General features: G+C 39.5%; 1 protein-coding gene and 1 pseudogene across 1 annotated transcript; both read left to right on the forward strand.

Moving 5' to 3' along the window:
• The first annotated feature begins 5,872 nt into the window (after nucleotides 1-5,872).
• Nucleotides 5,873-7,858, forward strand: LOC139029672 (tripartite motif-containing protein 64-like). The gene is made up of 3 exons (XM_070457398.1): nucleotides 5,873-6,283; nucleotides 6,788-6,888; nucleotides 7,600-7,858. The coding sequence occupies exons 1-3, from the start codon at nucleotides 5,873-5,875 to the stop codon at nucleotides 7,856-7,858; spliced, it is 771 nt and encodes a 256-aa protein (XP_070313499.1).
• A 6,033-nt stretch (nucleotides 7,859-13,891) lies between these two features.
• Nucleotides 13,892-19,361, forward strand: LOC110150832 (tripartite motif-containing protein 64C-like; annotated as a pseudogene).
• Nucleotides 19,362-23,921: the final 4,560 nt, after the last annotated feature.

Genomic DNA, 23,921 nt, shown 5'->3' on the forward strand with positions numbered 1-23,921 from the left:
AGGATTATATCCTACTAATAATTTTTCTTTTCTTTTAAAAATATCATTTTCTTAATATTAGCTCCAAGGAAATCAGAAGCATCCAGGAGAGTGTGAATCAAAAGTTCTTCTCTACCATATTTTATTGGTGTATATGAGTGTGTATGTATATGACTGTGAAGTGTGTGTGTGTGTGTGTTGTGGAAGGAAACATGAAAAATTTAGTGCCCATAATATTTGATTTGACCAACATTCTTATGATATGTCTCAAAAAAATGGATACCTTTTTACATATTTCCTCCTACAGTAGAAAAGTTAAACATGGATGAATGATCCATCTCTGTGGTTACTGTAATCCACTTACAGTATATGTAACTGAATTTTGCTCACGAAATGACAGAAATACACATTTACACCAAAATCTATTCTATATTACAGAGGAGGTAGGTAAAAGTTTATTTCCCTTTAGTATTAAACATAAAACCACAGGGAAAACTAGTTGTGTAAGTAGTACCCATAATTCTCAATTATATGAGTAGTGTTTTTAGAAGTCACCATTTCCATAGAGTCATGGTGAGAAGGGAAAAGAGGTAGAATTCAGTTTTGTGGTGTCTATTTTCTACTCAAGGAGTAATTTGTAGATCCCTGTGATCTACTTTCTAGGAGTAACAGTGGCCCTTCCTGTTCCATCACAGCAAGGCCCCTTGCTCTCTGTAAAAATACCAAGGAACTTTGCTTTACCTGATATGGAATAGGGGAAGGGAATGAAGTTCAATGAGTTGAAAATTGAAATAATGTCTGAGAAAAATGGGGAAGTTTAAGTTGGATATAATTTATATTTTCGAAAAAATAGAGTAATATTTATATTCACAAGGGAATTGTATGGTTTTAATTTTCTCTGTATTATAATTGAATTTATTATTCGTTGTACAAATAATATTTATTATTTCTAAAATCAGAAGGAATTGATATAAAAGACTAAGACCATCTTAGATGAAATGACTGTAAGGCTATTAGATCAATCTCAAGTAACTCAAAGCAAGAGATATGTGAACATGATTATCCAGAACATCTTTTTGAAGCTTTCTGTATTCATTGTTGGATTTCAATCAAATTTTTGGACCTTTGAAAATGTGATAGGTGGAGAAAACATCTCAATAAGTATCCACATGATAGCAAAGTGCCACCTACATGCTCCATGGTATAAAATAAAAGGGACACAAAAAAATCTTTCTAATGCAAACTGAAATAATGTCTTGGGTGAGTCCTGAAATAAAGTATCAAGGTTAGTGAGCATGTGCATGCTCAGTTGTGTCCGACTCTGTGAGCCCATGGACTGTGGTTGGCCAGGCTCCTATGCCTATGGGATTTTCCAGGCAAGAATACTGGAGTGGGTTGCCATTTCCTTCTCCATGGGATCTTCCTGACCCAGGGATCAAATACGTGTCTCCCATATCACCTGCGTTGGTAGGCAGATTCTTTACCACTGAGCCTCCTGGCAATTCCCAATGTATAAAGAGGTCGAACTAAATCAGACTTCACAGAATTCATAATATGTTTGCCTTTTTTTTTTTCTTTTACTATGTGATTGGAGGTGTTTCTATATGCCATAGAGATAGTAATACCTTTGTTCCTCATAGAAGACTCAGTCTGAACTCCCTTTGTAGTTTGCGCTCTGTCTTTCCTTGGACAAGGGGAAATGAAATAACTCATAGATTAGAGAGACTTTCTCTCTTCAGGATATGGAAATCCCACTATGGACTTGAATTTTCTCTTTCTCCCTTGGATAACTTTGAGTCAGAAAATTATCATCCATAGTATGAATATTTCTGAGGATGATGGAAGTGTGAAGTTTTGAGATGACCATTCCTGAATTTTTCTTTGAAAAAGAAAACGTGTCTAGTAAAAGATATAAGTGGTACTACAGAAAAATATTGAATCAAAAATAGTACATAACAGGCTTCAGCTTCCCAGTTTGAACTCCTGCAGCCCAGAATTCCGCGGCCACCGCAGCGGGCGGGAGAGCAGAAAGCGGTCCTCAGGCCCCTCTGACCTGCGGGGCTAGAGACAAGCAGCCCCAACCCCGACTCAGGGTCAAGGCTTCCCCCTGGAGACGGGCGTTTGGAGTCCTGGGGAGACCTTAGACTCTGTCCTTTCTCTGGCATCACCGCTGATGGAGCCACCTCCTTCCACAGAGACCTGCCTTCCCCGAGAGCAGCGTGTCTTTCAGGAGAACCGGGTCTGCCGGGGTCTGAGCCCGGGCGGTCCTGGTGGTCAGTGCGCTCCGGCCCCGCCGCTGAGGGGCCCGCCCGAGGGGGGCGCGGGGCTGGAGGCGCTGGGACACCCGCTCCAGGGGCTCCGGGAGGGACGCCAAGTCCCCACGGCCGCAGGGCTCAGAGCCCGCGTTTCTGGGAAGGATCTTGGCTCTGTCCGCCCAGGAGTCCGCAGGCCCAGTAGGGAGTCAGGAGGACGTGCGTGGCGATGGGAGAACGGCCGTATTCCCGGATCTTAAACGGGCTGCTCCAGGGAACCCCAGCATCTTTTGTCTGCAAGTGCCCGACGGGGCCCCGGAGTCCATGCCGTCCTGAGGATACTGTGTCCCGATGGACGTGGCCCGAGTGTCAGAAAAGAACTCAGATCCGCGGCACCACATGCGGGTCTTGGCGAGAGTCACTGCTGCAAAGAGGGGTGCTGGACCACTGAGCCGGAGGGGGTTCCCGGAACGTCTGTAACTGGGACTTCTCGGGCTCTTTTGCGGAGCCCTGTTGGTCCCTGAACAAGGAAGGCTCTGCGTACGCCGTCTGCAGATCCCACAGCTGTTCCAGGGCACGGCCCCAAGGGGTATTCTCTGTCCAGTGTGACACGGGAAGAAAAGCCCCTGAGGCAGGAAAAGAAAAACAAATGTATGATATTGATCACATGTGAAATCCAAACTAAGGGTACCAATGAGGTTACTGACAAAACTGAGACACAGATGAAGAAAACTACGGAACGTTACCAGGCCCTAAGAAACAGGCGGGGGATGGGAGGGATAGAGTGGAGACGTGGATTGTCATATATCCACTACTATTCATAAAATAGACAATAAGTAAGGACTTACTGTATAGCACAGGGAATTCTGTCCTACACTCTGCAATGTCCTATATGGGAAAAGAATCTTAACAAAGACTGGATACATGTCTTCATATGATTGATTCACCATGCTGTACAAGAGAAACTAACACAACATTGAAAATCAAAGCTATTTCAATAAAAGTTTAAAATAAATAAATTTTCCTGTCTAATGTCCTTCCTTGAGTGAAGGGCCATGGCCCATCACTGATTAAGTAGAAAAAGGTTTTGAGGTCAGTCATAGTAAAGAAAACTTTTAGAGTTAGTTGCCAAAAACAGACAATATCATATTTCTTTCACAAATTATCTATGATTTTTTAGTCGATATTGTAGTGTATAAAACTATGACATACTCATCCCAGTGCACCAACCCCGAGCACCTGTCTCATGCATCCAACCTGGGCTGGTGATCTGTTTCACCCTTGATAATGTATGGCAAAAACCACTACAATATTGTAAAGTAATTAGCTTCCAACTAACAAAAACAAATGGAAAAAAAAACTATGACATAGTCATTAACTCCAAACCTAGCATCAATATTTCCACTATGCATACATATTGAATAATAGAATGAGAGGGTATGAGGTCATATGCAAGGAGAGAGACAGAGTCTTAGAGAATCACAAACAGCTATTGTGTGTGGAGTTATAGACATAAAGACAAAAAACTATAGTGTGTAACCTAAAAAATCCAACAAAACAAAAAATCTTCAAAAGGAAAAATTTGATGCAGAACTCAATGAAAAGAATAAAATTTGAGAGAAATTTAGTTCAGATGACGTTGAGAATACATATCAGAGGGCTATCTCAGAGTAGTAAGTGGTATTTAAGGGGAGATTGAGTGTCCTGGGTTGAAATTGGAATCTGAAGGACTCCTATTTCTGAAGAAATATCACCAAACAAATGCAGCCAAATTCAGACAGACAAGTAAATCTAGTGGGTGAAGAATCTAGATGGGTCGATGCAATTAGGACTATCCTATTGCTCATAGAATGGAGATATGAAATCCATATTTGGGAGTTCAATTATTTTCAAACAACAACTTCAAGGATAACAAGTGTAAACTCCTGGAGGGGGGTTTTACCAGATACTGCATTGTGGCAGTTGGTTTAAATAGGTTTCCAAGGTTTGACTTCAATCACTTGTATCCAGATGTATTTACAGTTTTACAAAAATCTAATCATGAGCACCTGTATATTTTCAGAGGGTTGATAACAACATCACTTGGAGGAGATGGGCATAATGTTTGGAGAAGGTATAAAGCATCCAGCAAAGATCCAAGCTCATTCTTCTCCAGAGCCCAGAGCTGTGTTATGTGGAGTTGGCTGGGCTGTGGAGACTTCTGAAAGTCTCTGTCACCAAGAGGAAGTACCTAACCCTGAACTGAACAGAGTTACATACTGAATGAGTAGAACATTTCATTACCTGCACCCAAAGGTGAATTCTGCTCAAAGTACAATGAAATTCTGCTATGTTCAGTTAAAAATGAAACTTTAATGGCCGTCCTGGACACAGAGCTGCTTTTACTTTTCTATCAGTACTATCTATATTTGAGAGCTGCATCAAGCACTTGTTCCATGTGGGATTTGTAGACAAGTAACTCCTTTTACCCACACTATGCTAAGTAACCTCCTTATAAAATGTGGGCAAAAATGAAAAATTAGTAAATATTGTTGAGAAGATTAAAATAGCTAATCCATATAAAAGGAGTTAATCCAATGCCTATAAATGCTAAGCAACACACATTTCTCCTATTATTATTTTAATATTACCATAGTCTTTTATGTTATCCATCTAGAAATGATTATAACCATAATGAATTCTTGGCCAGTTTCCACTCCACTGATTATCATTTCCTGATTATTGTAGATTGAACATTCACAGTCCAAAATATGACATGCTCTGATAATATGAACTGACTGCAGTTCATATTGCTTTCCTTAACTAGAAGTTCATTTGTTTCCTTCCTGTCTTAAAAGGAGGAGTTTTATTATTTAAGTTGGAAGGAAACACTGAACTGTTCATAGTTTTTCAACATCTGAGTTAAAGCCAGCAATGATTATATTAAGTTTAAATTATTTGTAAAAAAAAAATCATTTGCTTTGGACAACCACATCTGTCCCTTTGAAGGCTGAGGCGTGGAGAACACTGCTGTGGAGACTGTGTGCTAGTATGGGTTCCAGTTAGGGAGTCATGGAGATCAACAGACAGACAGACAGAGAGTTTCCACATGTGCTTCTGTACCAAGCAGCTAAAAGTAACTCTGGAGTCATCCTAACACTTACCCTCTGGTCTAATCTCTAAGGGACTTCTAGTGGTAAGAATTTGCCTGCCAATGCAGGAGACCTGGGTTTGATCCCTAGGTTGGGAAGATCCCCTGGAGAAGGAAATGACAACCCTCTCCAGGATTCTTGCCTGTGAAATCCCATGGACAGAACAACCTGGTGGCTTACAGTCCACGGGGTCATAAAGAGTCAGACACTGCTGAGCACACACTCTAATCTTTAAGCTTTTCCGTGGATGGATACTTTTGCTATGATTGAGATAATGGCTTATTTTAAACAAAAAAATTGCTGGGGACTCTCATCAAATTTCATCTTTTGTATAATAACATGAACCCAATCTGTCTGTAATGCCATTTCTAGATTTGTTCTGGGGGTAAGCAAATAGAGAAATTAGAGTTCAAGACAGGACTGTGCTAAAGGCTTTATTTCCCCTGATCCAGGTAGAATAAACAGTTTTTCTCTTGTCCTCTCTTATTTGTCTCTTTAATGTTTCAAAACATGGATTCAGACACACTGCAGGTCTTCCAGAGTGAACTCACCTGCTCCATCTGCATGAACTGCTTCCTGGACCCCGTCACCATAGACTGTGGGCACAGCTTCTGCCGTCCCTGTCTGAGCCTTTGCTGGGAAGAAGGCCAGACTCCAAGGAGCTGCCCTGAGTGCAGGGGAATATCAGAGAGGCCCCATTTCAAAACCAATATTGTCCTCAAGAGGCTGTCTTCCCTCACCAGACAGGCCAGAGCTGACCACGACCACCACTCTGAAGAGCAGATCTGTGAGACACACCAGGAAGCCAGAGGCCTCTTCTGTGAGGCTGACCAGACCCTGCTCTGTGGGCCCTGCTCTGAACGCCCCGAGCATGCAGCTCACAGCCACAGTCCCATACACAGGGCTGCTGAGGAGTCCAGGGTAGGTGATGCCTCTGGAGCAGTTTGGGGTCTAGAGGCTCCTAAGTCAGAGAGAAAGACGAGGATGCTATGATGGTGATGGGATGGAGATAGTGGAGGTGGGATTTCTGAATGTGGATCCTCACATATAATGTGTCCTTTCAGTGTTGTTGCCCAGTTGTCCACATGTGTGGAAATGCAGCATCCCGGGGAGGGTGGCACCAGGGACACAGGCTTCTGATGGGAACATGAGGCTTTCTTATTCAGGCTATATTAGAGTCTGAGTCACTATTTCTTAGGAAATGGATTTCATCATCTGTAAAGTTCACCCAATTCTATAGTATACAGTTCTGTGACTTTGATATTCAGGTATTTGAACCAAATTAGATTAAGGTGGAAAAATTTGAGCACAGCATCCTAAATCCTAAGATTTCTGTGTCACCAAAAACTGCATCTGCTCATGAGTACGAGGATGAACTTTACTGTGTCATCTTCTGTGTCACTAAATCCCATGGATGTTTTGCAGGAGAAACTCCTGACAAGAATTGGCTCTTTATGGAAAATGAGAGAAGAAATGAAAATCAGTATGAACCAGGAAACTGAAAAAAAAAAAATGGTTCATTTAAGGTAAGAATAATTGTGTTCCTATTGATTTGTATAGATATCTACAGAACTCTAGCTTAGACTTTAAGTCAATTTAAATTCCTATTAATGGATATTTGTCTCTTCCATGTAAAAGTATTGGTTTCAAAAGACTTATCAATGATCACAATTGGAAGAGGCTAGTTCAAAGAATGCTAGTATGTGGGAAAACCAATGCATCAAAAGTATTCATAGGCCAAATTTTGAAGAGTTGAATAAACCTTCTGAGACATAGAGTATAAGACACATTGCACTAAGTGTCACTGTGAAGGAGAGGAGAGAAATAGAGTAGTACCTAGAGGTAAATTAGAGCATATATTTTAAAAAATGCTATACCAAAAGGGATTTACCTCATTAAAGAATATTTAGAAAAAACAGGGAAATGAATAAGAGATAAACAAAATACAGGTCAGAAAGGAAATAATTGATGGAGTAAAAACTTGGAGAACACTCCTAGGCAGAGAGCCTGGGAGCATTCAGATGGCTTGATTTTTAACAGGGAAAGAAACTAGGAGTTCAGAGAAGCATGGGCAGGAAGGACGAGCAAATAGTCAAGACTGTTTCACGTGTGAGGCAGAAAGCTTGTCAAGCACATTTTAGATGACACATAGAAAATAATATTTGAAGTTTTCTTTTGAATGTGAGCATAAGTAATGCTTGGGACCCACTATCTATGCAGGACTATGTTGTCTTAAGGAAGGTGATGATCAAACTTGAATATCAGAGGATGCTTCTGTTGCTCCGGGAGGAGGAGCAACTGCATCTGGAGGCCCTGGAGCGAGAAGCCAAGGAGATTTGTCTACAACTCATAGAGAGTGTGTTCAGAATGACTCAACAGAGAGAAAGTCTGAAAGAAATGTGCAGAGAGCTGACTGAGATGTGCCACAAGCCAGACACAGAACTTCTCCAGGTGAGAAAGGAGGGTCCGTCTTCAGAGAGAGAAACACTCTTCTAGACGAGTTGCTTTGACACTGAAATATTGCCTGCATATACTGTTACTGTCAGTTAAATGAGGGTGCTCCTTGACTCCAATTATTAATTTGTCTAATCCTTTATTTCATCATACCCTGGTAATGTGTGGGTTTTTTTTTACTTGTTTGCTTGTTTTGTTTTTAAATTTCTTTATTTATTTTTATTGGAGGCTAAATACTTTAAAATACCGTGGAGGTTTTTGCCATACATTCACATGAATCAGCCATAGGTGTACATGTGTTCCCCATCCTGAACCACCTCCCACCTCCCTCCCCATCTCATCCCTCAGGGTCATCCTAGTGCACCAACCTTGAGCACCTCGTCTCGTGCATCAAAACTGGACTGGCGATCTGTTTCACATATGATAATATACATGTTTCAGTGCTATTCTCTCAAATCATCCCACCCTTGCCTTCTCCCACAGAGTCCAGAAGACTGTTCTTTATATCTGTGTCTCTTTTGCTGTCTCGCATATAGGGTCATCATTACCATCTTTCTAAATTCCATATATATGTGTTAATATACTGTATTGGTGTTTTTCTTTCTGACATACCTCACTCTGTATAATAAGCTCCAGTTTCATCCACCTCACTAGAACTGATTCAAATTCGTTCTTTTTAATGGCTGAGTAATATTCCATTGTGTATATGTGCCACACCTTTCTTATTCATTTGTCTGCCAATGGACATCTAGGGTGCTTCCATGTCCTGGCTATTGTAAACAGTGCATTTCTCTGATAATGAGTAATGTTGAGCATCTTTTCATGTGTTTGTTGGCCATCTCTATGTCTTCTTTGGAGAAATGTCTGTTTAATTCTTTGATCCATTTTTTGATTGGGTTGTTTATTTTTCTGGAATTGACCTGCAGGAGTTGCTTGTATATTTTTGAGATGAATTCTTTGTCAGGTTCTTTATTTACTATTATTTTCTCCCGTTCTGAAGGCTGTCTTTTCATGTTGCTTATAGTCTCCTTTGTTGTGCAAAAGCTTTTAAGTTTAATTAGGTCCCATTTTTTTTTTTTTTGGTTTTTATTTTGATTACTCTGGGAGGTGGGTCATAGAGGATCCTGCTGTGATTTATGTCAGAGAGTGCTCTTCCTATGTTTTCCTCTAGGAGTTTTATAGTTTCTGGTCTTACATTTATATCTTTAATCCATTTTGAGTTTATTTTTCTGTATGGTGTTAGAAAGTGTTCTAGTTTCATTCTTTTACAATTGGTTGAACAGTTTTCCCAGCACCAATTTGTCAAAGATAAGGTGTCCATAAGTTTGAGGATTTATCTCTGGGCTTTGTATTGTGTTCCACTGATCTATATTTCTGTCTTTGTGCAAGTACCATACTGTCTTGATGACTGTAGCTTTGTTGTATAATCTGAAGCCAGGCAGGTTGATTCCTCCAGTTCCATTCTTCTTTCTCAAGGTTGTTTTGGCTATTCAAGGTTTCTTGTATTCTCATACAAATTGTGAAATTATTTGTACTAGTTCTTTGAAAAATACCCATTGGTAGATTGATAGGTATTGCATTGAATCGATCAATTGCTTTAAGTAGTATGCTCATTTTCACTATGATTCTACCGATCTATGAAGATGGTATATTTTGTCATCTATTTGTGTCCTCTTTGATTTCTTTCATCAGTGTTTTATAGTTTTCTATATATAGGTCTTTTGTTTCTTTAGGTAGATTTATTCCTAAGTATTTTATTCTTTTCATTGCAATGGTGAATGGAATTGCTTCCTTAACTTCTCTCTCTGTTTCTTGTTGTTAGTGTATAGGAATGCAAGGGATTTCTTGTGCTAATTTTATATGCTGCAACTTTCCTATATGCATTGATTAGCTCCAGTAATTTTCTGGTGAGTCTTTAGGGTTTTCAATGTATTTTATCTATATCTATATCTATATCTATATCTATGTCTATATATCTATACCTATATCTATCTATCTATCTGTATCTATCTATCTATCTATATATATTATATGGATTATACCATCTGCAAACAGTGAGAGTTTCACTTCTTCTTTTCCAATCTGGATTCCTTTTATTTCTTTTTCTTCACTGATTACTGTGGCTAAAACTTGGGAAACTATGTTGAATAGCAGTGGTGAGAGTGGCCATCCTTGTCTTGTTCCTGATTTTAGGGGAAATGCTTTCAATTTTTCACCATTAAGGATAACGTTTGCTGTGGGTTTATCATATATGGCTTTTATTATATTGAGGTATGTTCTTTCTATGCCTGATTTCTGGAGGATTATTATCACAAATGGATATTGAATTTTGTCAAAGGCTTTCTCTGCATCTATTGAGATAATCATATGTTTTTTAGCTTTCAATTTGTTACTGTGGTATATCACATTGTTTGACTTGCAAATAGTGAAGAATCCTTGCATCCCTGGGATAAGCCTATGTGGTCGTGATGTATGATCTTTTTAATATGCTGCTGGATTCTGTTTGCTATAATTTTGTTAAGTATTTTTGCACCTACGTCCATCAGTGATATTGGCCCATCGTTTTCTTTTCGGTGGCATCTTTGTCTGGTTTTGGTATTAGAGTGCGGTGGCCTCATAGAATGAGTTTGGAAGTTTACCTTCCTCTCCAATTTTCTGGAAGAGTTGGAGCAGGAGAGGTGTTAGCTCTTCTCTAAATTTTTGGTAGAATTCAGCTGTGAAGCTGTCTGGTCCTGGGCTTTTGTTTGTTGGAAGATTTCTGATTACAGTTTTGATTTCCATGTTTGTGATGGTTCTGTTAAGATTTTCTATTTCTTCCTAGTTCAGTTTTGGAAAGTTATACTTTTCTAAGAATTTGTCCATTTCTTCCAAGTTGTCCATTTTATTGGCATATAGTTGCTGACAGTATTCTCTTATGATCCTTTGTATTTCTGTGTTGTCTGTTGTGATTTCTCCATTTTCATTTCTAATTTTGTTGATTTGATTCTTCTCCCTTTGTTTCTTGATGAGTCTGGCTAATTGTTTGTCTATTTTACTTATCTTCTCAAAGAAACAGCTTTTAGCATTGTTGATTTTTGCTGTGGTTTCCTTTCTTTCTTTTTCATTTATTTCTGCCCTAATTTTTATGGTTTCTTTCCTTCTACTAACCCTGGGGTTCTTAATTTCTTCCTTACCTAGTTGTTTAAGGTGTAGAATTAGGTTATTTATTTGATTTTTCTCTTTTTTCTTAAGGTAAGCTTGTATTGCTATGAACTTTCCCCTTAGCACTGCTTTTACTGAATCCCATACGTTTTGGATTATTGTGTTTTCATTTTCATTCGTTTCTATGCATAGTTTGATTTCTTTTTTGATTTCTTTTGTGATTTGTTTGTTATTCAAAAGTGTGTTGTTTAGCCTCCATATTTTTTTCCCCAGTAGTTGACATCTACTCTTACCGCACTGTGATCAGAAAAGATTATTGAAATGATTTTTTTTTAATTTACCAAGTCTAGATTTATGGCCCAGGATGTGATCTATCCTGGAGAAGGTTCCATGTGCACTTGAGAAAAAGGTGAAATTCATTTTGGGGTGAAATATCCTATAGATATCAGTTAGGTCTACCTGGTCCATTGTATCTTTTAAAGTTTATGTTTCCTTGCTAATTTGCTGTTTAGTTGATCTATCCATAGGTGTGAGTGGAGTATTAAAGTCTCCCACTATTATTGTGTTACTGTTAATTTCCCCTTCCATACTTGTTAGCATTTGCCTTACATATTGCAGTGCTCCTATACTGGCTGCCTATATATTTATAATAGTTATAGCTTCTTCTTGGATTGATCCTTTGATCATTATATAGTGTCTTTCTTTGTCTCTTTTTATAGCCTTTATTTCAAAGTCTGTTTTATCTGATGTGAGTATTGCTACTCCTGCTTTCTTTTGTTCTCCATTTGCATGAAATATCTTTTTCCAGCCCTTTACTTTCAGTCTGTATGTGTCCCTTGTTTTGAGTCATATATAGGCATCTTGTAGACAGGATATATAGGTGTCTTCTTTTTGTATCCATTCAGCCAGTCTTTGTCTTTTGGTTGGGTCATTCCACCCATTTACATTTAAGGTAATTATTGACAAGTAAGATCCCATTGACATTTACTTCGTTTTGGGGGTTTGAGTTTATACATTTTTTGTGTGTGTGTTTCCTCTCTAGAGCAGATTCTTTAGCATTGGTTGAAGAGCTGGTTTGGTGGTGCTAAATTCTCTCAGATTTTGCTTGTCTGTAAAGCTTTTGCTTTCTCCTTCATATTTGAATTAGATCCTTGCTGGGTATAGTAATCTGGGTCATAGGTTTTTCTCTTTCATCACTTTAAGTATGCCCCACCATTCCCTTCTAGCCTGAAGAGTTTCTATTGAAAGATCATCTATTATCCTTATTGGAATCTCCTTGTGTGTTATTTGTTGTTTTTCCCTTGCTGCCTTTAATATTTGTTCTTTGTGTTTGATCTTCATCAATTTGATTAATATGTGTCTTGGGATGTTTCACCTTGGGTTTATCCTGTTTGGGACTCTCTGGGTTTCTTGGACTTAGGTGGATATTTCCTTCCCCATTGGGGGAAGTTTTCAACTATTATCTCCTCAAGTATGTTCTCATGGCCTTTCTTTTTGTCTTCTTCTTCTGGGACACCTATGATTTGAATGTTGGGGCATTTGACATTGTCCCAGAGCTCTCTGAGGTTGTCCTCATTTCTTTTAATTATTTTTTTCTTTTTTCCTCTCTGCTTCATTTTTTCCCCATCATTCTATCTGCCACCTCACTTATCCTATCTTCTGCCTCAATTATTCTACTATTATTCTACTATTTCTTCCAGAGTATTTTTGATCTCAGTTATTGCATTATTTATTATTAATTGACTCTTTTTTTACTTCTTCTAGGTCCTTGTTAAACATTTCTGGCATCTTCTCAATCCTTATCTCCAGACTATCTGTAACTCCATTTTGTTTTCAATATTTTGGATCATTTTTACTATCATTATTTTGAATTCTTTTCAGGTAGATTCCCTATGTCCTCCTCTTTTGTTTGGTTTGGTGTGCATTTATCATGTTCCTTTATCTACTGAATATTTCTCTGCCTTTTCATTTTGTTTAGATTGCTGTGTTTGGGGTGGCCTTTCTGTATGCTGGAAGTTTGTGGTTCCTCTTTATTTTGGAGGTTCCTAGCTGTGGGTGGGGTTGCACGACTGGCTTGTCAAGGTTTCCTGGTTAGGGAAGCTTGCGTCAGTGTTCTGGTGGGTGGAGCTGGATCTCTTCCCTCTGGAGTGCAATGAAGTGTCCAGTAGTGAGTTTTGAGGTGTCTATGGGTTTGGTGTGACTTTTGGCCACCTGTATTTTAATGCTCAGAGTTATGTTCCCATGTTATTGGAGAATTAGCTTAGTATGTCTTGCTCCGAAACTTGTTGGCTCTTGAGTGGAGCTTGGTTTCAGTGTAGGTATGGAGGCTTTTGGATGAGCTCTTGTTGATTAATATTCCTGGAGTCAAGTATTTTCTGGTGTTCTCAAGTTTTGGATTTAAATCTCCTGCCTCTGATTTTTAGTCTTATTCTCACAGTGGTCTCAAGATTTTTCTATCCATACTGCACTGATGATAAAACAATTAGGTTAATGGAGAAAGGATTCTCCACAGTGAGGGACACCCAGAGAGGTTTGCAGAGTTACATGGAGAAGAGAAGAGGGAGGAGGGAGATAGAGGTGACCAGGAGGAGAAGAGGGGGAATCAAAAGGGGTGAGAGCAATCTAGCCAGTAATCAATTCCCTATGTGCTCTGCACAGTCTGGACTGCCCAGAGAGGTTCCCAGTATTCCATAGAGAGGAGAAGAGGGAGGAAGGAGATAGAGGTGACCAGGAGGAGAAGAGGGGAGTCAAAAGGAGAGAGACAGATCTAGCAAGTAATCAGTTACCTAAGTGTTCTCCACAGCCCAGGATACCCAAAGTGATTCACAGAGTTGGATAGAGAGGAGAAGGGGGAGGGAGGAGACAGAGGTGACCTGGGCTAGAGTCAAAAGGTGGAGAGGAAAATCAAGCCAGTAATCACACTCCTAAGTAAAAATGGGTACTGAAGATTGGATTCTTAAAGGTACAAAGTTGATAACAAATACCAAAAAGCAAAGACTAAAAATCTGGAGTAGAGGTTAGACTCTCAAAAGCACAATATTTAAAAAAAATCACAAAATTATAAAAAATATTTATGAAATTTGCTTTAAAAACAGGGTCTTTTTTTAGTAATAGTAGGTTTTAAAAATGAAAATTAAAGAAGTAATAAAGAATTTTTTTTTTTAATTTAAAAAATGCTAGCAGTAAAATATATCTAGAAACTTCTCTGGAGCTGTTGAGGCCAGTGTGGGGTCAGTTCCATTTCAGATAGTTCCTTGTTCCAGCTTATACTTCTCAAGGCCCCTTCCAATGTAGTCGGTGCTAATTACAGAGTTTTAATCTGTTGCACCTGTCACTTCCAAAGCTGTTCCCTCTTCTTTGTTTATTTTGGCTTCTTCTGTTTGCAAGTCTCTTCAGTGTCTAATTTCTGCCCTGACACAAGGGGGTGAAGGTGGGCACTTATTTAGGCTCGCTTGTTCAGTGGTGCTGTGGGGAGGGAGGAGCCACAGCAAGCCAATATCACTGGCATGTGTGGGGAGTGCTCACAGTGTATGAACAACACTGGGTTTGCCCCTGCTCATGGCATGTGTACTTTGCCCATCTACACTGCTCAGGCTCCAGGTTGCTCTGCAGGAGAACTGTCTAAAGTGGGCCCTGGGTTGCATGCACTTCCCAGGTCTAAGCTGCTCAGGTTCAGGTTCTCGGGTACTCCACAAAGGCACAGACTCAGGTGGGCCTGAGTTTTGTGCCTTTCCCAGATCTGAGCAGCTCAGGCGACCAGGTGCTTGGCGAGTGCACTCTCCCTGGTGACATCTTATCACCTCCCCAGTCCCAGCCCCTCGGTTTCCTGGGTGCGCCACAGGAGCACTGTCTCAGGTGTGCCGTGTGTCTCCTCTGAGGAGCTGATTTCTGGCTGTGGCCCTTCTGGTGGATGTCAACCATCCAGGATCCTAGGAAGACTTGGTTAGCAACAAGGAGCCTGCTCACAGTTTGGTAGAGGATGCCGTCTCTGGGGCCGAGATTGCCCCTCGCCCTCCAGCTCTGGCTGTTGGCTGCCTGCCTCTCTGCCTCCAGCAGGGGGTGGGCCCATCTGCAGCTGGTTAGCTCTCCTCTGGTATTTGCTCAGTCTTTTGTCCTGTGAGTGGGCCTGACGGTGCCTTAGGTTAGAGCCTTTCACGGGAAAGTTCTCTCTTTTTTCATGTCTCTCTGGTGATTCCACAGTTTGTGTTGCTATCTCACGTTAGCTGCCTCAGATTATCCTTGGGGCATTCAGGCCTGGTCCTTACCCTAAGCAATGCAGCTTGCGCCTCCTGGTTCAGCCCCTGCTTGCTGGTGGTGGATGCGAGCATCAGGGCTACTTCTCCTCTGGGAGTTTGGTATGTAATCAGTGGGTCTCCCCCTCTGGGTTATGTTGCCCTCTGAGATTCCAAAACTCCCCACAGACCCACCAGTGAGAGGGTTTCCTGGTGTGTGGAAACTTCTCGTCCTTCACAACTCCCTCCCTAGGATGGGTCTCTATCCCTAACTCTTTTGTCTGCCTTTTTACCTTTTATATAATGTTCTATCTCCTTTTGAAGACAATGGGCTACCTTTCTGGGTGACTGGTGTCCTCCCCCAGTGTTCAGAAGTTGTTTTGTGGAGTTTTCTCAGTGTTCAAATTATCTTTCGATGAATTTGTGGGAGAGAAAGTGGTCTTCCCATCCTATTCCTCCACCATCTTAGGACCGCCCCCACCCTGGTAATGTTTTGAAGATTTTTGCCATTTTCTAACATAAGGCCAGATATTTTCACTGTGGTCAGAAGTGCTATCCAGACAAATGATCCAAAATCAGCAAAATCCTCTGACCAGGGAACAGTTAATTTTCTTGGAGTAAATCTCAATGTACATCCCCTTAAACACTTGTCACTCTGTTGTCCACACTTCCTGAAGACATTGAGGTTTTTCCTGTTGTCTAGGCAAGGTTTTTGCAATTATGTCATGCACTCTATAATTTGTTTTACATGGTTCCCAGTATTGGTTTATTATTATCTTTTTAATAAATGGTTAGAATGCTCTTTTTGAAAATAGCACTGGGCAATGAGTGACATTGGAAACCTGGACGTTGCTGCATCATTACACAGACTCTCCTGGCCTCCTTCGAGGAAGCCCATCATTTTTAATTTGGGCTCTGTTACAAAGATAGCTTCTGAGTGTTCCTTAGAATAGAATTAGAAAAGAGGATACTTATTAACAAATAAGAATAGTAAATAAGATGCAAAAGGTGAAAATTCTCATGATTAACATGATTTTTTATTTATTTATTTATTTTTCGTTTGCATGGCTTGGAAAAATGCATTGGAAACGTGAGTATACACTAATGATTTTTTTATTTCTGAGAAATATGTTGTCTTTTTGATGAAGTGGACACACATTTGCTCCTTGGGACTATGGGGAATTGTCTTCAGGTCCTCCCCAATATCTGAATTCCAGGAGGCAGGATCCCTTATACAAAACGCCATAGTATTTACAGTTAACTTACAAGCATGCTCCCATACACTTTGTCACCTCCAGACAACCTATAACAACTAACATATATAGTGTAAAGCAGATGCTAGAGAGATAATTCCCTGGTGTGTGACATTTTCAAGTTTTACATTTTTAGAGCTTTCTAGAATTTTTTTCTGAATTTGTTCCACTCAGAACCAGGGCAAAGGAGAAAAGAGGGTTAGACTGGTAATTTGGGATTGACATGTACACACTGCTCTATATGAAATCTATTTCAAACAGTGGCTCCATAAGGACCTACTGTAAAATAAATGAGTAAATAAGCAATAGTCCAGAATGTACAGATTCATCCATGTGTGAATCCACAGGTGCAGGACCCTCACATATGGATTACCAACTTTATCTTTTTTGGCTATTTTCTATTTTATTTGTAAAAAAAAATGTCAAGGGCTTCTGACATTTGGTCTCAGAAGTTTCCTTTTAATCTGACTGAAATCCTGCTGACATTTTGGGCTTTGTTCCACCTATTCACCCCATCCTCTCCAGCCTTACTGCCATGAAAATTAGTGAAGGGATTTTTCTAAGACATCACAGAGGAAGCACCTACCCTAGCGAACTGGAAGGTGAAAAATCCATGAAAGAGGCTTACTCCCTACTCATGACAAGAGAGACTGTGATTTTGCTTATACTGGGTAGCAGTGACTCAGCCTGTTCCATCACAGCAAGCCCCCTGCAGGCAGGACCTCATAGGAAGCAGCTTTCTGCTGCCCACTGGGAAGAGGGCAGAGCCAGAGCAGCCAGGTTGGACGTTAGTCATTTTGCTGGCTTGACAAGAGTAAGCATGTTTGGTCAGTGAACATTTCCTTTTAGACACAGAATGCTTCCTTGATGACTACTTTGTGAATGAAATCTCAAAGACTTTAGCCTGAATTTTGTGTTCTCTGTAAATTGCCCAGGATCTTTGAATTGACGGAATTGACTAAGGGAATGAAGTTCAGCAAGTGCAAATTTGAAATAATGCCTGAGAAAAATGAAGTTGAAATTTGATATAATATATATTCAGGAAAAAAAATCTGACAATACTTTTATATTCCCAAATGTGTAGAATGTATTGAATATGCAAATAGCCCAAAATAAGAGATTTATGACAATATATCCTGGAATGAAATCTGCTGTTTTGCAATGCTCACATATTTAGCTTTTGGTCTTGACCAAAGGGTCTTAAAGACCCTTAAAGACCTGTCTTAGGCAGAAAATTATAATTTTTTCAATCTCACAAGAACTGAAAGGCATGGGATATACCAACATGGTTAGCCAGAACATTTTCCTAGAAAACCAAGGCTTCAAAGACCAAGGGATCAGAGCTCCCTTCCTGGCCAGTCTCTGGATTCCTACACATGCTGAACAACTTCAGAGGTAAGAGTCAGCCTTTTGGTGATCAGGGCTTCATTTCATTAGAGCTTCTTAGGAACAAGCCTTCGGTTCTTTCTTTCTTTTTTTTTTCTTTTTAACCTGAAGGTGGTACATAACTTCTAAAATTTGTTACATCTATTCTGCCTCTATAGTCAGATTACAAAGACCAAAACTGAAGTTTGCCAATGTGTAGTTTACTGCAAATGCAAAACCAGATACATATATTTAGGTACATCTGACATAGAGCATAAAGAGAGAAACCAGGTTGTTGCTGTGGTTATAAAGAGACAGAATATTTAATTTTGAGAGTAGCCATCAATGTGCTGTTTACTCAGATTATTTCACCTTGAGCTTTAATAGGTCACTGTTGCTTTTTAATTCACTCTATTATAATTGCATTTATTATGCATTGTAGAAAGAATATTTATTATTTCCAAGATCAGGAAGAAGTGACAAAAACTAAATTTGTCTTAGGCAGAAGAATTATAATTTTGTCAATCTCACAAGAACTGAAAGGCACAGGATATACCAACATCGTTAGCCAGAACATCTTCTTAGAAGCTTCCAAAGTATTCACTGCTGGATTTCTGTCTATTTTTGGACCTCTGAAGATGCATGGGTATAGATATACCCTGGTGTATACCATATGATAGCAAAGTGCCATCTATATGTTCCATCATATTAAATATAAAAAACAAAAGAAAACCTCTCTAATATATGAAAAAATAATGTTTTAGGTGTGTCCTGACTTAAACTATCAAGAGGTTGATATTAAATAAAATATCACATTTCATGATCTCCCTCTCTCTCTGTTTTTTTCTCTATATGACTTTAGGTGTTTCTGTGTGCCACAGAGGTAGGAATAACTTTTATTCTTCAGAGAAGAGTCAGGCTGAACTCCCTTTGCTGTTTGTGTTCTGTGTTCCTTTGAAGGAGAGAAAATGGAAAAAAAAAAAAAAAACTTATTGAGTAGAGAGTCTCTGCCTCTCAGAGACATGGAAATCCCACTGGCTAACACAATTTTTACTCTTTCTGCAATGGAAAATGTTGTGAGTCAGACAATAGCCACTCACCATGTGAGCCTTGATGATGGAAATGTGATGTTTGAGATGACGATCACAGTGCGTGTCCAGACAGCCCCAGGGTGTGGTGAGTTTTGTGTTCTGGGGAGCTCGGGCCTTCACCTCCGGGAGACATTACTGGGAGCTGGATGTGACACAGTCTTCCAGCTGGATTCTGGGGGTCTGTAAGGACATTGTGTCTCATGATACCACTATCAGCATTGATTCTGATAAAGCATTTCTTTTCTTTCCTGTGAACGTGAACAATTAGTATATTCTGTACACCACCTCCCCACCCTTAGTTCACTTTGTGAAAAGGCCTCTGGGTAGGACTGGAGTGTTTCTGGATCATGACAATGGAGTTGTGAGCTTCTATGATGATTTCAGAAGTTCCCTCATATATAGTTTCCTTCCTTCCACCTTCTCCTCCCCTCTAATACCTTTCTTTTGCCTCAAATCTCCATGAATTTTCAATTTCTGTGATCATTTATCGGAGCTTCCTCTCTGAGTAAACTGCTGTCCATAAACTCATGTGAGGTCCCAGGATAATTCCTGACTGTCTCTGAGCATGTTGTAATTTAATGGAATATAATGACTGTATGTTTGCAAAATGGCATAACCATGTTGCGTGTATAAATTTGTTAATTAAATTTTTAATAAAAATGCATTATGGAGCACTTCATAAAGTATAATGAATTGTTTTCTTCTTTTTTAAATAAACTAAAAATTACATACCACAAAGGTCACTGCATGTAAACTACAGGACTTCCCTCATAGCTCAGTCAGTAAAGAGTCGGCCTGCAGTGCAGAAGACCCGGGTTCAATTCCTGGGTGGGGACGATCCCCTGGAGAAGGAAATGGCAATCCACTCCAGTATTCTTGCCTGGAGAATCCCCTGGACAGAGGAGCCTGGCAGGCTACAGTCTATGGGGTCGCAATAGTCAGAAATGACTGAGCGACTAAGCACACACCCATCAATGGCTTTTAGAAATATACAAAAATTTGTAAAACTGGAACTGTCTCATTGTGAGACATACGTTCACCCTAGAAAGAACCAATGCCCATTAAGATTTACAGATTGTCTCAGCATATACCATCTCATCATACACTTCAGCAGACTTTCCTCACATTAGTAGATATTTTCACTACTTTATGGAAATTTCTGTGAGCGTTCAGATAATTCTTATTGTATTTAATATTAATACAATATTACCACTATCCAGTGCAGTGCCTAGAGCAGAATACATATAGGTATTATGTGAATCAATGAGCAAATAGATGAATTAAAGAATTCATATAAGCAAATATCATTCCACCCTTGATAAAATTTTCTGAAATATAGCTAACACAATAGACATAAGATGCTCAGGGTAATGTCTATAATGGGGAGGAAATTGAGTTGCAGATTTACAGTGAGAATGTTCTGGTATTTTGAGTTTAAAAGTAGCTACGGCATATTTTTATAATGTTGATTTTGAGTTTTCCTAAAAAATGAGTATAATCTAATAGGAAGAGAAGACCCTACATAAAGTGATATGGAAACAGAAAATAGGACTTCACATGATAGTGACCACCAGTATTTAAAATAACAAATAAATTACTAGTAAGCCTAAGGTGGTATAATTTCCTTAACAGTAGAAAGGCCAAAATCAATTTAAATTTGAAGAATAATTCAGATGACAGAAATATACAATTATGTGATATAATGCTATATCTAATACACATTGTAATCATTCTGTAATGCTCATTGTACCTTGGTCATTGAAAGCAGAAGCAGTATGGTTCACTAGAAAGCATTCATTCTCATGCATATATCCACAAGAATATATGAAACATTAATTCCATGTCCTGGCTATTATAAACAGTGCTGCAATGAACATTGGGGTGCATGTGTCTCTTTCAGATCTGGTTTCCTCGGTGTATATGCCCAGCAGTGGGATTGCTGGGTCATATGGCAGTTCTATTTCCAGCTTTTTAAGAAATCTCCACACTGTTTTCCATAGTGGCTGTACTAATTTGCATTCCCACCAACAGTGTAAGAGGGTTCCCTTTTCTCCAATTCAATTTATAAGATATCAATTCATAAGATCTTAACAGCCAATTGTATTTTGTTTCCTTATTACAGAGTGCAAGAAAGACCTCCTCTGTTTATATCATTTTATCTCCACTTCCTCTTTTGTACTCTCAGTCCTACAATCCACGGGAGACCATTCAGTGCAGTATGGAGTAAAAGCCCTTTCCCTTCAGCCATTTCTCTTTTCATTCTGGTCTTTTTTACACCACTTTCCTGGATTATATCTCTGATCTTAAACTTCTTGACTGAATGGCTCACTTTTGCTTAAGTTCCATTTAGGATGAGCCATATAAAATTGGATGGAACACAGGCTGAAAAGGCAAGGGATATTTTAAAGAGCACAGATAATGCATCTGAAAGCCAAACAAATTTCAAATTCAAATTTGAAACAATATTCACTTTATACTTATGTCAATTAAATTATACAATTGACATATAACAGGTGTGGAATTCTTCTCTCATGTAGGAAATAGAAGGAAAGGAATTTTCCTTTCCTTGCTCTGCAGAATCATTGCATCATACACACTAAAGAACTTCAAGAAATAATTCATCAGCTGAGTCTTGAGTGTGAGCAAGTTGGAGCTCTTGTTGTGATGATTGCTTAAGTGGCCTCTTGTAAGTGACCCCAAATCTTCAAAATGGGATTCCCCAATGGCCAAAGATGACACTGAGAAGTTACTGGAAGACACAGAAAATAATCACCTGTTCAATGCTGGCCACACATTCGCTCAACTCAGTCACTGATAGACTAGAATAAAGAAGATTTCATGATATTTACTAGTCTTCCCCAACCCCTGTTTTGAACCCAGTGTTCTCAGTTTCTCTGTTCTTGCTCCTTCAAACCTCATGGTTACTTCCAAAAAAATTAAAACCATCTTACTGTGGGGGCAGGAAAAAATCCTTATTTACTTTTTCCTTTTCTGGATCAATAGGAAAAGATATCTGGAATCCATTATTCTGGAAACTGATGCTACAAGTTACTAACTTACTTAGTGTCTGCACACAGTTTGGAAAGATCTAATCTAGCTGTCATCAGTTCACTTCAGTCGCTCAGTCAAGTCCGACTCTTTGTGCCCCTATGGACTGCAGCACGCCAGGCTTCTCTGTCCATCACCAGCTCCCAGAGCTTGCTCAACTCAAGCCAATGGAGTCAGTGATGCCATCCAACCATCTCATCCTCTGTCATCCCCTTCTCTTCCTGCCTTCAATCTTTCCCAGCATCAGGGTCATTTGAAATGAGTCAGTTCTTCACATCAGGTGGCCAAAGTACTGGAGTTTCAGCTTTAGCATCAGTCCTTCTGATGACTATTCAGGACTGATTTCCTTTAGGATGGACTAGTTGGATCTCCTTGCAGTCCAAAGGACTCTCAAGAGTCTTCTAAAACACCACAGTTCAAAAGCATCAATTCTTCTGTGCTCAGCTTTCTTTATAGTCCAACTCTCACACCCAAACATGACTACTGGAAAAACCATAGCTTTGGCTAGACAGACCTTTGTTGGCAAAGTAATGTCTCTGCTTTTTAATATGCTGTCTAGGTTGGTTATAACTTTACCTCCAAGGAGAAATGTTTTTTAAATCATGGCTGCAGTCACCTTATGCAGTGATTTTGTAGCCCAAAAAACTCAAGTCTGTCACTGTTTTCCTTGTTTCCCCATCTATTTGCCATGAAGTGATGGGACCAGATGCCATGATCTTAGATTTCTGAATTTTGAGCTTTAAGCCAATATTTTCACTCTCCTTTTTCACTTTCATCAAGAGGTTCTTTAGTTCTTCACTTTCTGCCATAAGGGTGGTGTCATCTGCATATCTGAGGCTGTTAATATTTCTCCTGTCAATTTTGATTCCAGCTTGTACTTCACCCAGCCTGGCATTTCACATGATGTACTCTGCACATAAGTTAAATAAACAAGGTGACAATATACGTACTCCTTTCCCAATTTGGAACCAGACTATTCTTCTATGTATGGTTCTAACTGTTGCATCTTGACGGGCGTACAGATTTCTCAGGGGGCAGGTCAGGTGGTCTGGTATTCCCGTCTCTTTAAGAATTTTCCACAGTTTGCTGTGATCCACACAGTCAAAGGCTTTGGTGTAGTCAGTAAAGCAGAAGTAGATGTTTTTTTGTTTTTGTTTTTTTTTGCCTTAAAATTTCTTGCTTTTTCGATGATCCAATGGATGTTGCCAGTTTGATTGCTGGTTCCTCTGCCTTTTTAAAATCCAGCTTGAACATCTAAAATTTCTCATTTCACGTACTGTTGAAGTCTGACTTGGAGAATTTTGAACATTATTTCGCTAGTGTGTGAAATGAGTGCATTTGTGTGGTAGTTTGAACATCCTTTGGCATTGCTTTCCTTTGGGATTGGAATGAAAACTGAACTTTTCCAGTCCTGTGGCCACTGCTGAGTCTTCCAAATTTGCTGGCATGTTGAGTGCACACTTTCACAGCATCATCTTTTAAGATTTGAAATAGCTCAACTAGAATTCCACCCTCTCCACTTGCTTTGTTCTTAGTGATACTTCCTAAGGCCCACCTGACTTCATATTCCAGGAGGTCTGGCTCTAGGTGAGTGATGACACTATTGTGGTTATCTGGGTCATTAATATCTTTTTTTGTATAGTCCTTCTGTGTATTCTTGCCATTTCTTCCTAACATCTTCTGCGTCTGTTAGGTCCATACCATTTCTGTCTTTTATTGTGCCCATCTTTGCATGAAATATTCCCTTGGTATCTCAAATTTTCTTGAAGAGATCTGTAGTCTTTTCCATCCAATTGTTTTCCTCTATTTTTTTGCATTGATCACTGAGGAAGGCTTTCTTTACTCTCCTTGCAATTCTTTGGAACTCTGCATTCAAATGTGTATATATTTTCTTTCCTCCTTTGCCTTTATTTTCTCTTCTATTCTCAACTATTTGTACAGCCTCCTCAGAAAACCATTTTGCCTTTTTGCATTT

This window comes from Odocoileus virginianus, chromosome 28, assembly GCF_023699985.2.
Source record: "Odocoileus virginianus isolate 20LAN1187 ecotype Illinois chromosome 28, Ovbor_1.2, whole genome shotgun sequence".
Taxonomy (NCBI): domain Eukaryota; kingdom Metazoa; phylum Chordata; class Mammalia; order Artiodactyla; family Cervidae; genus Odocoileus; species Odocoileus virginianus.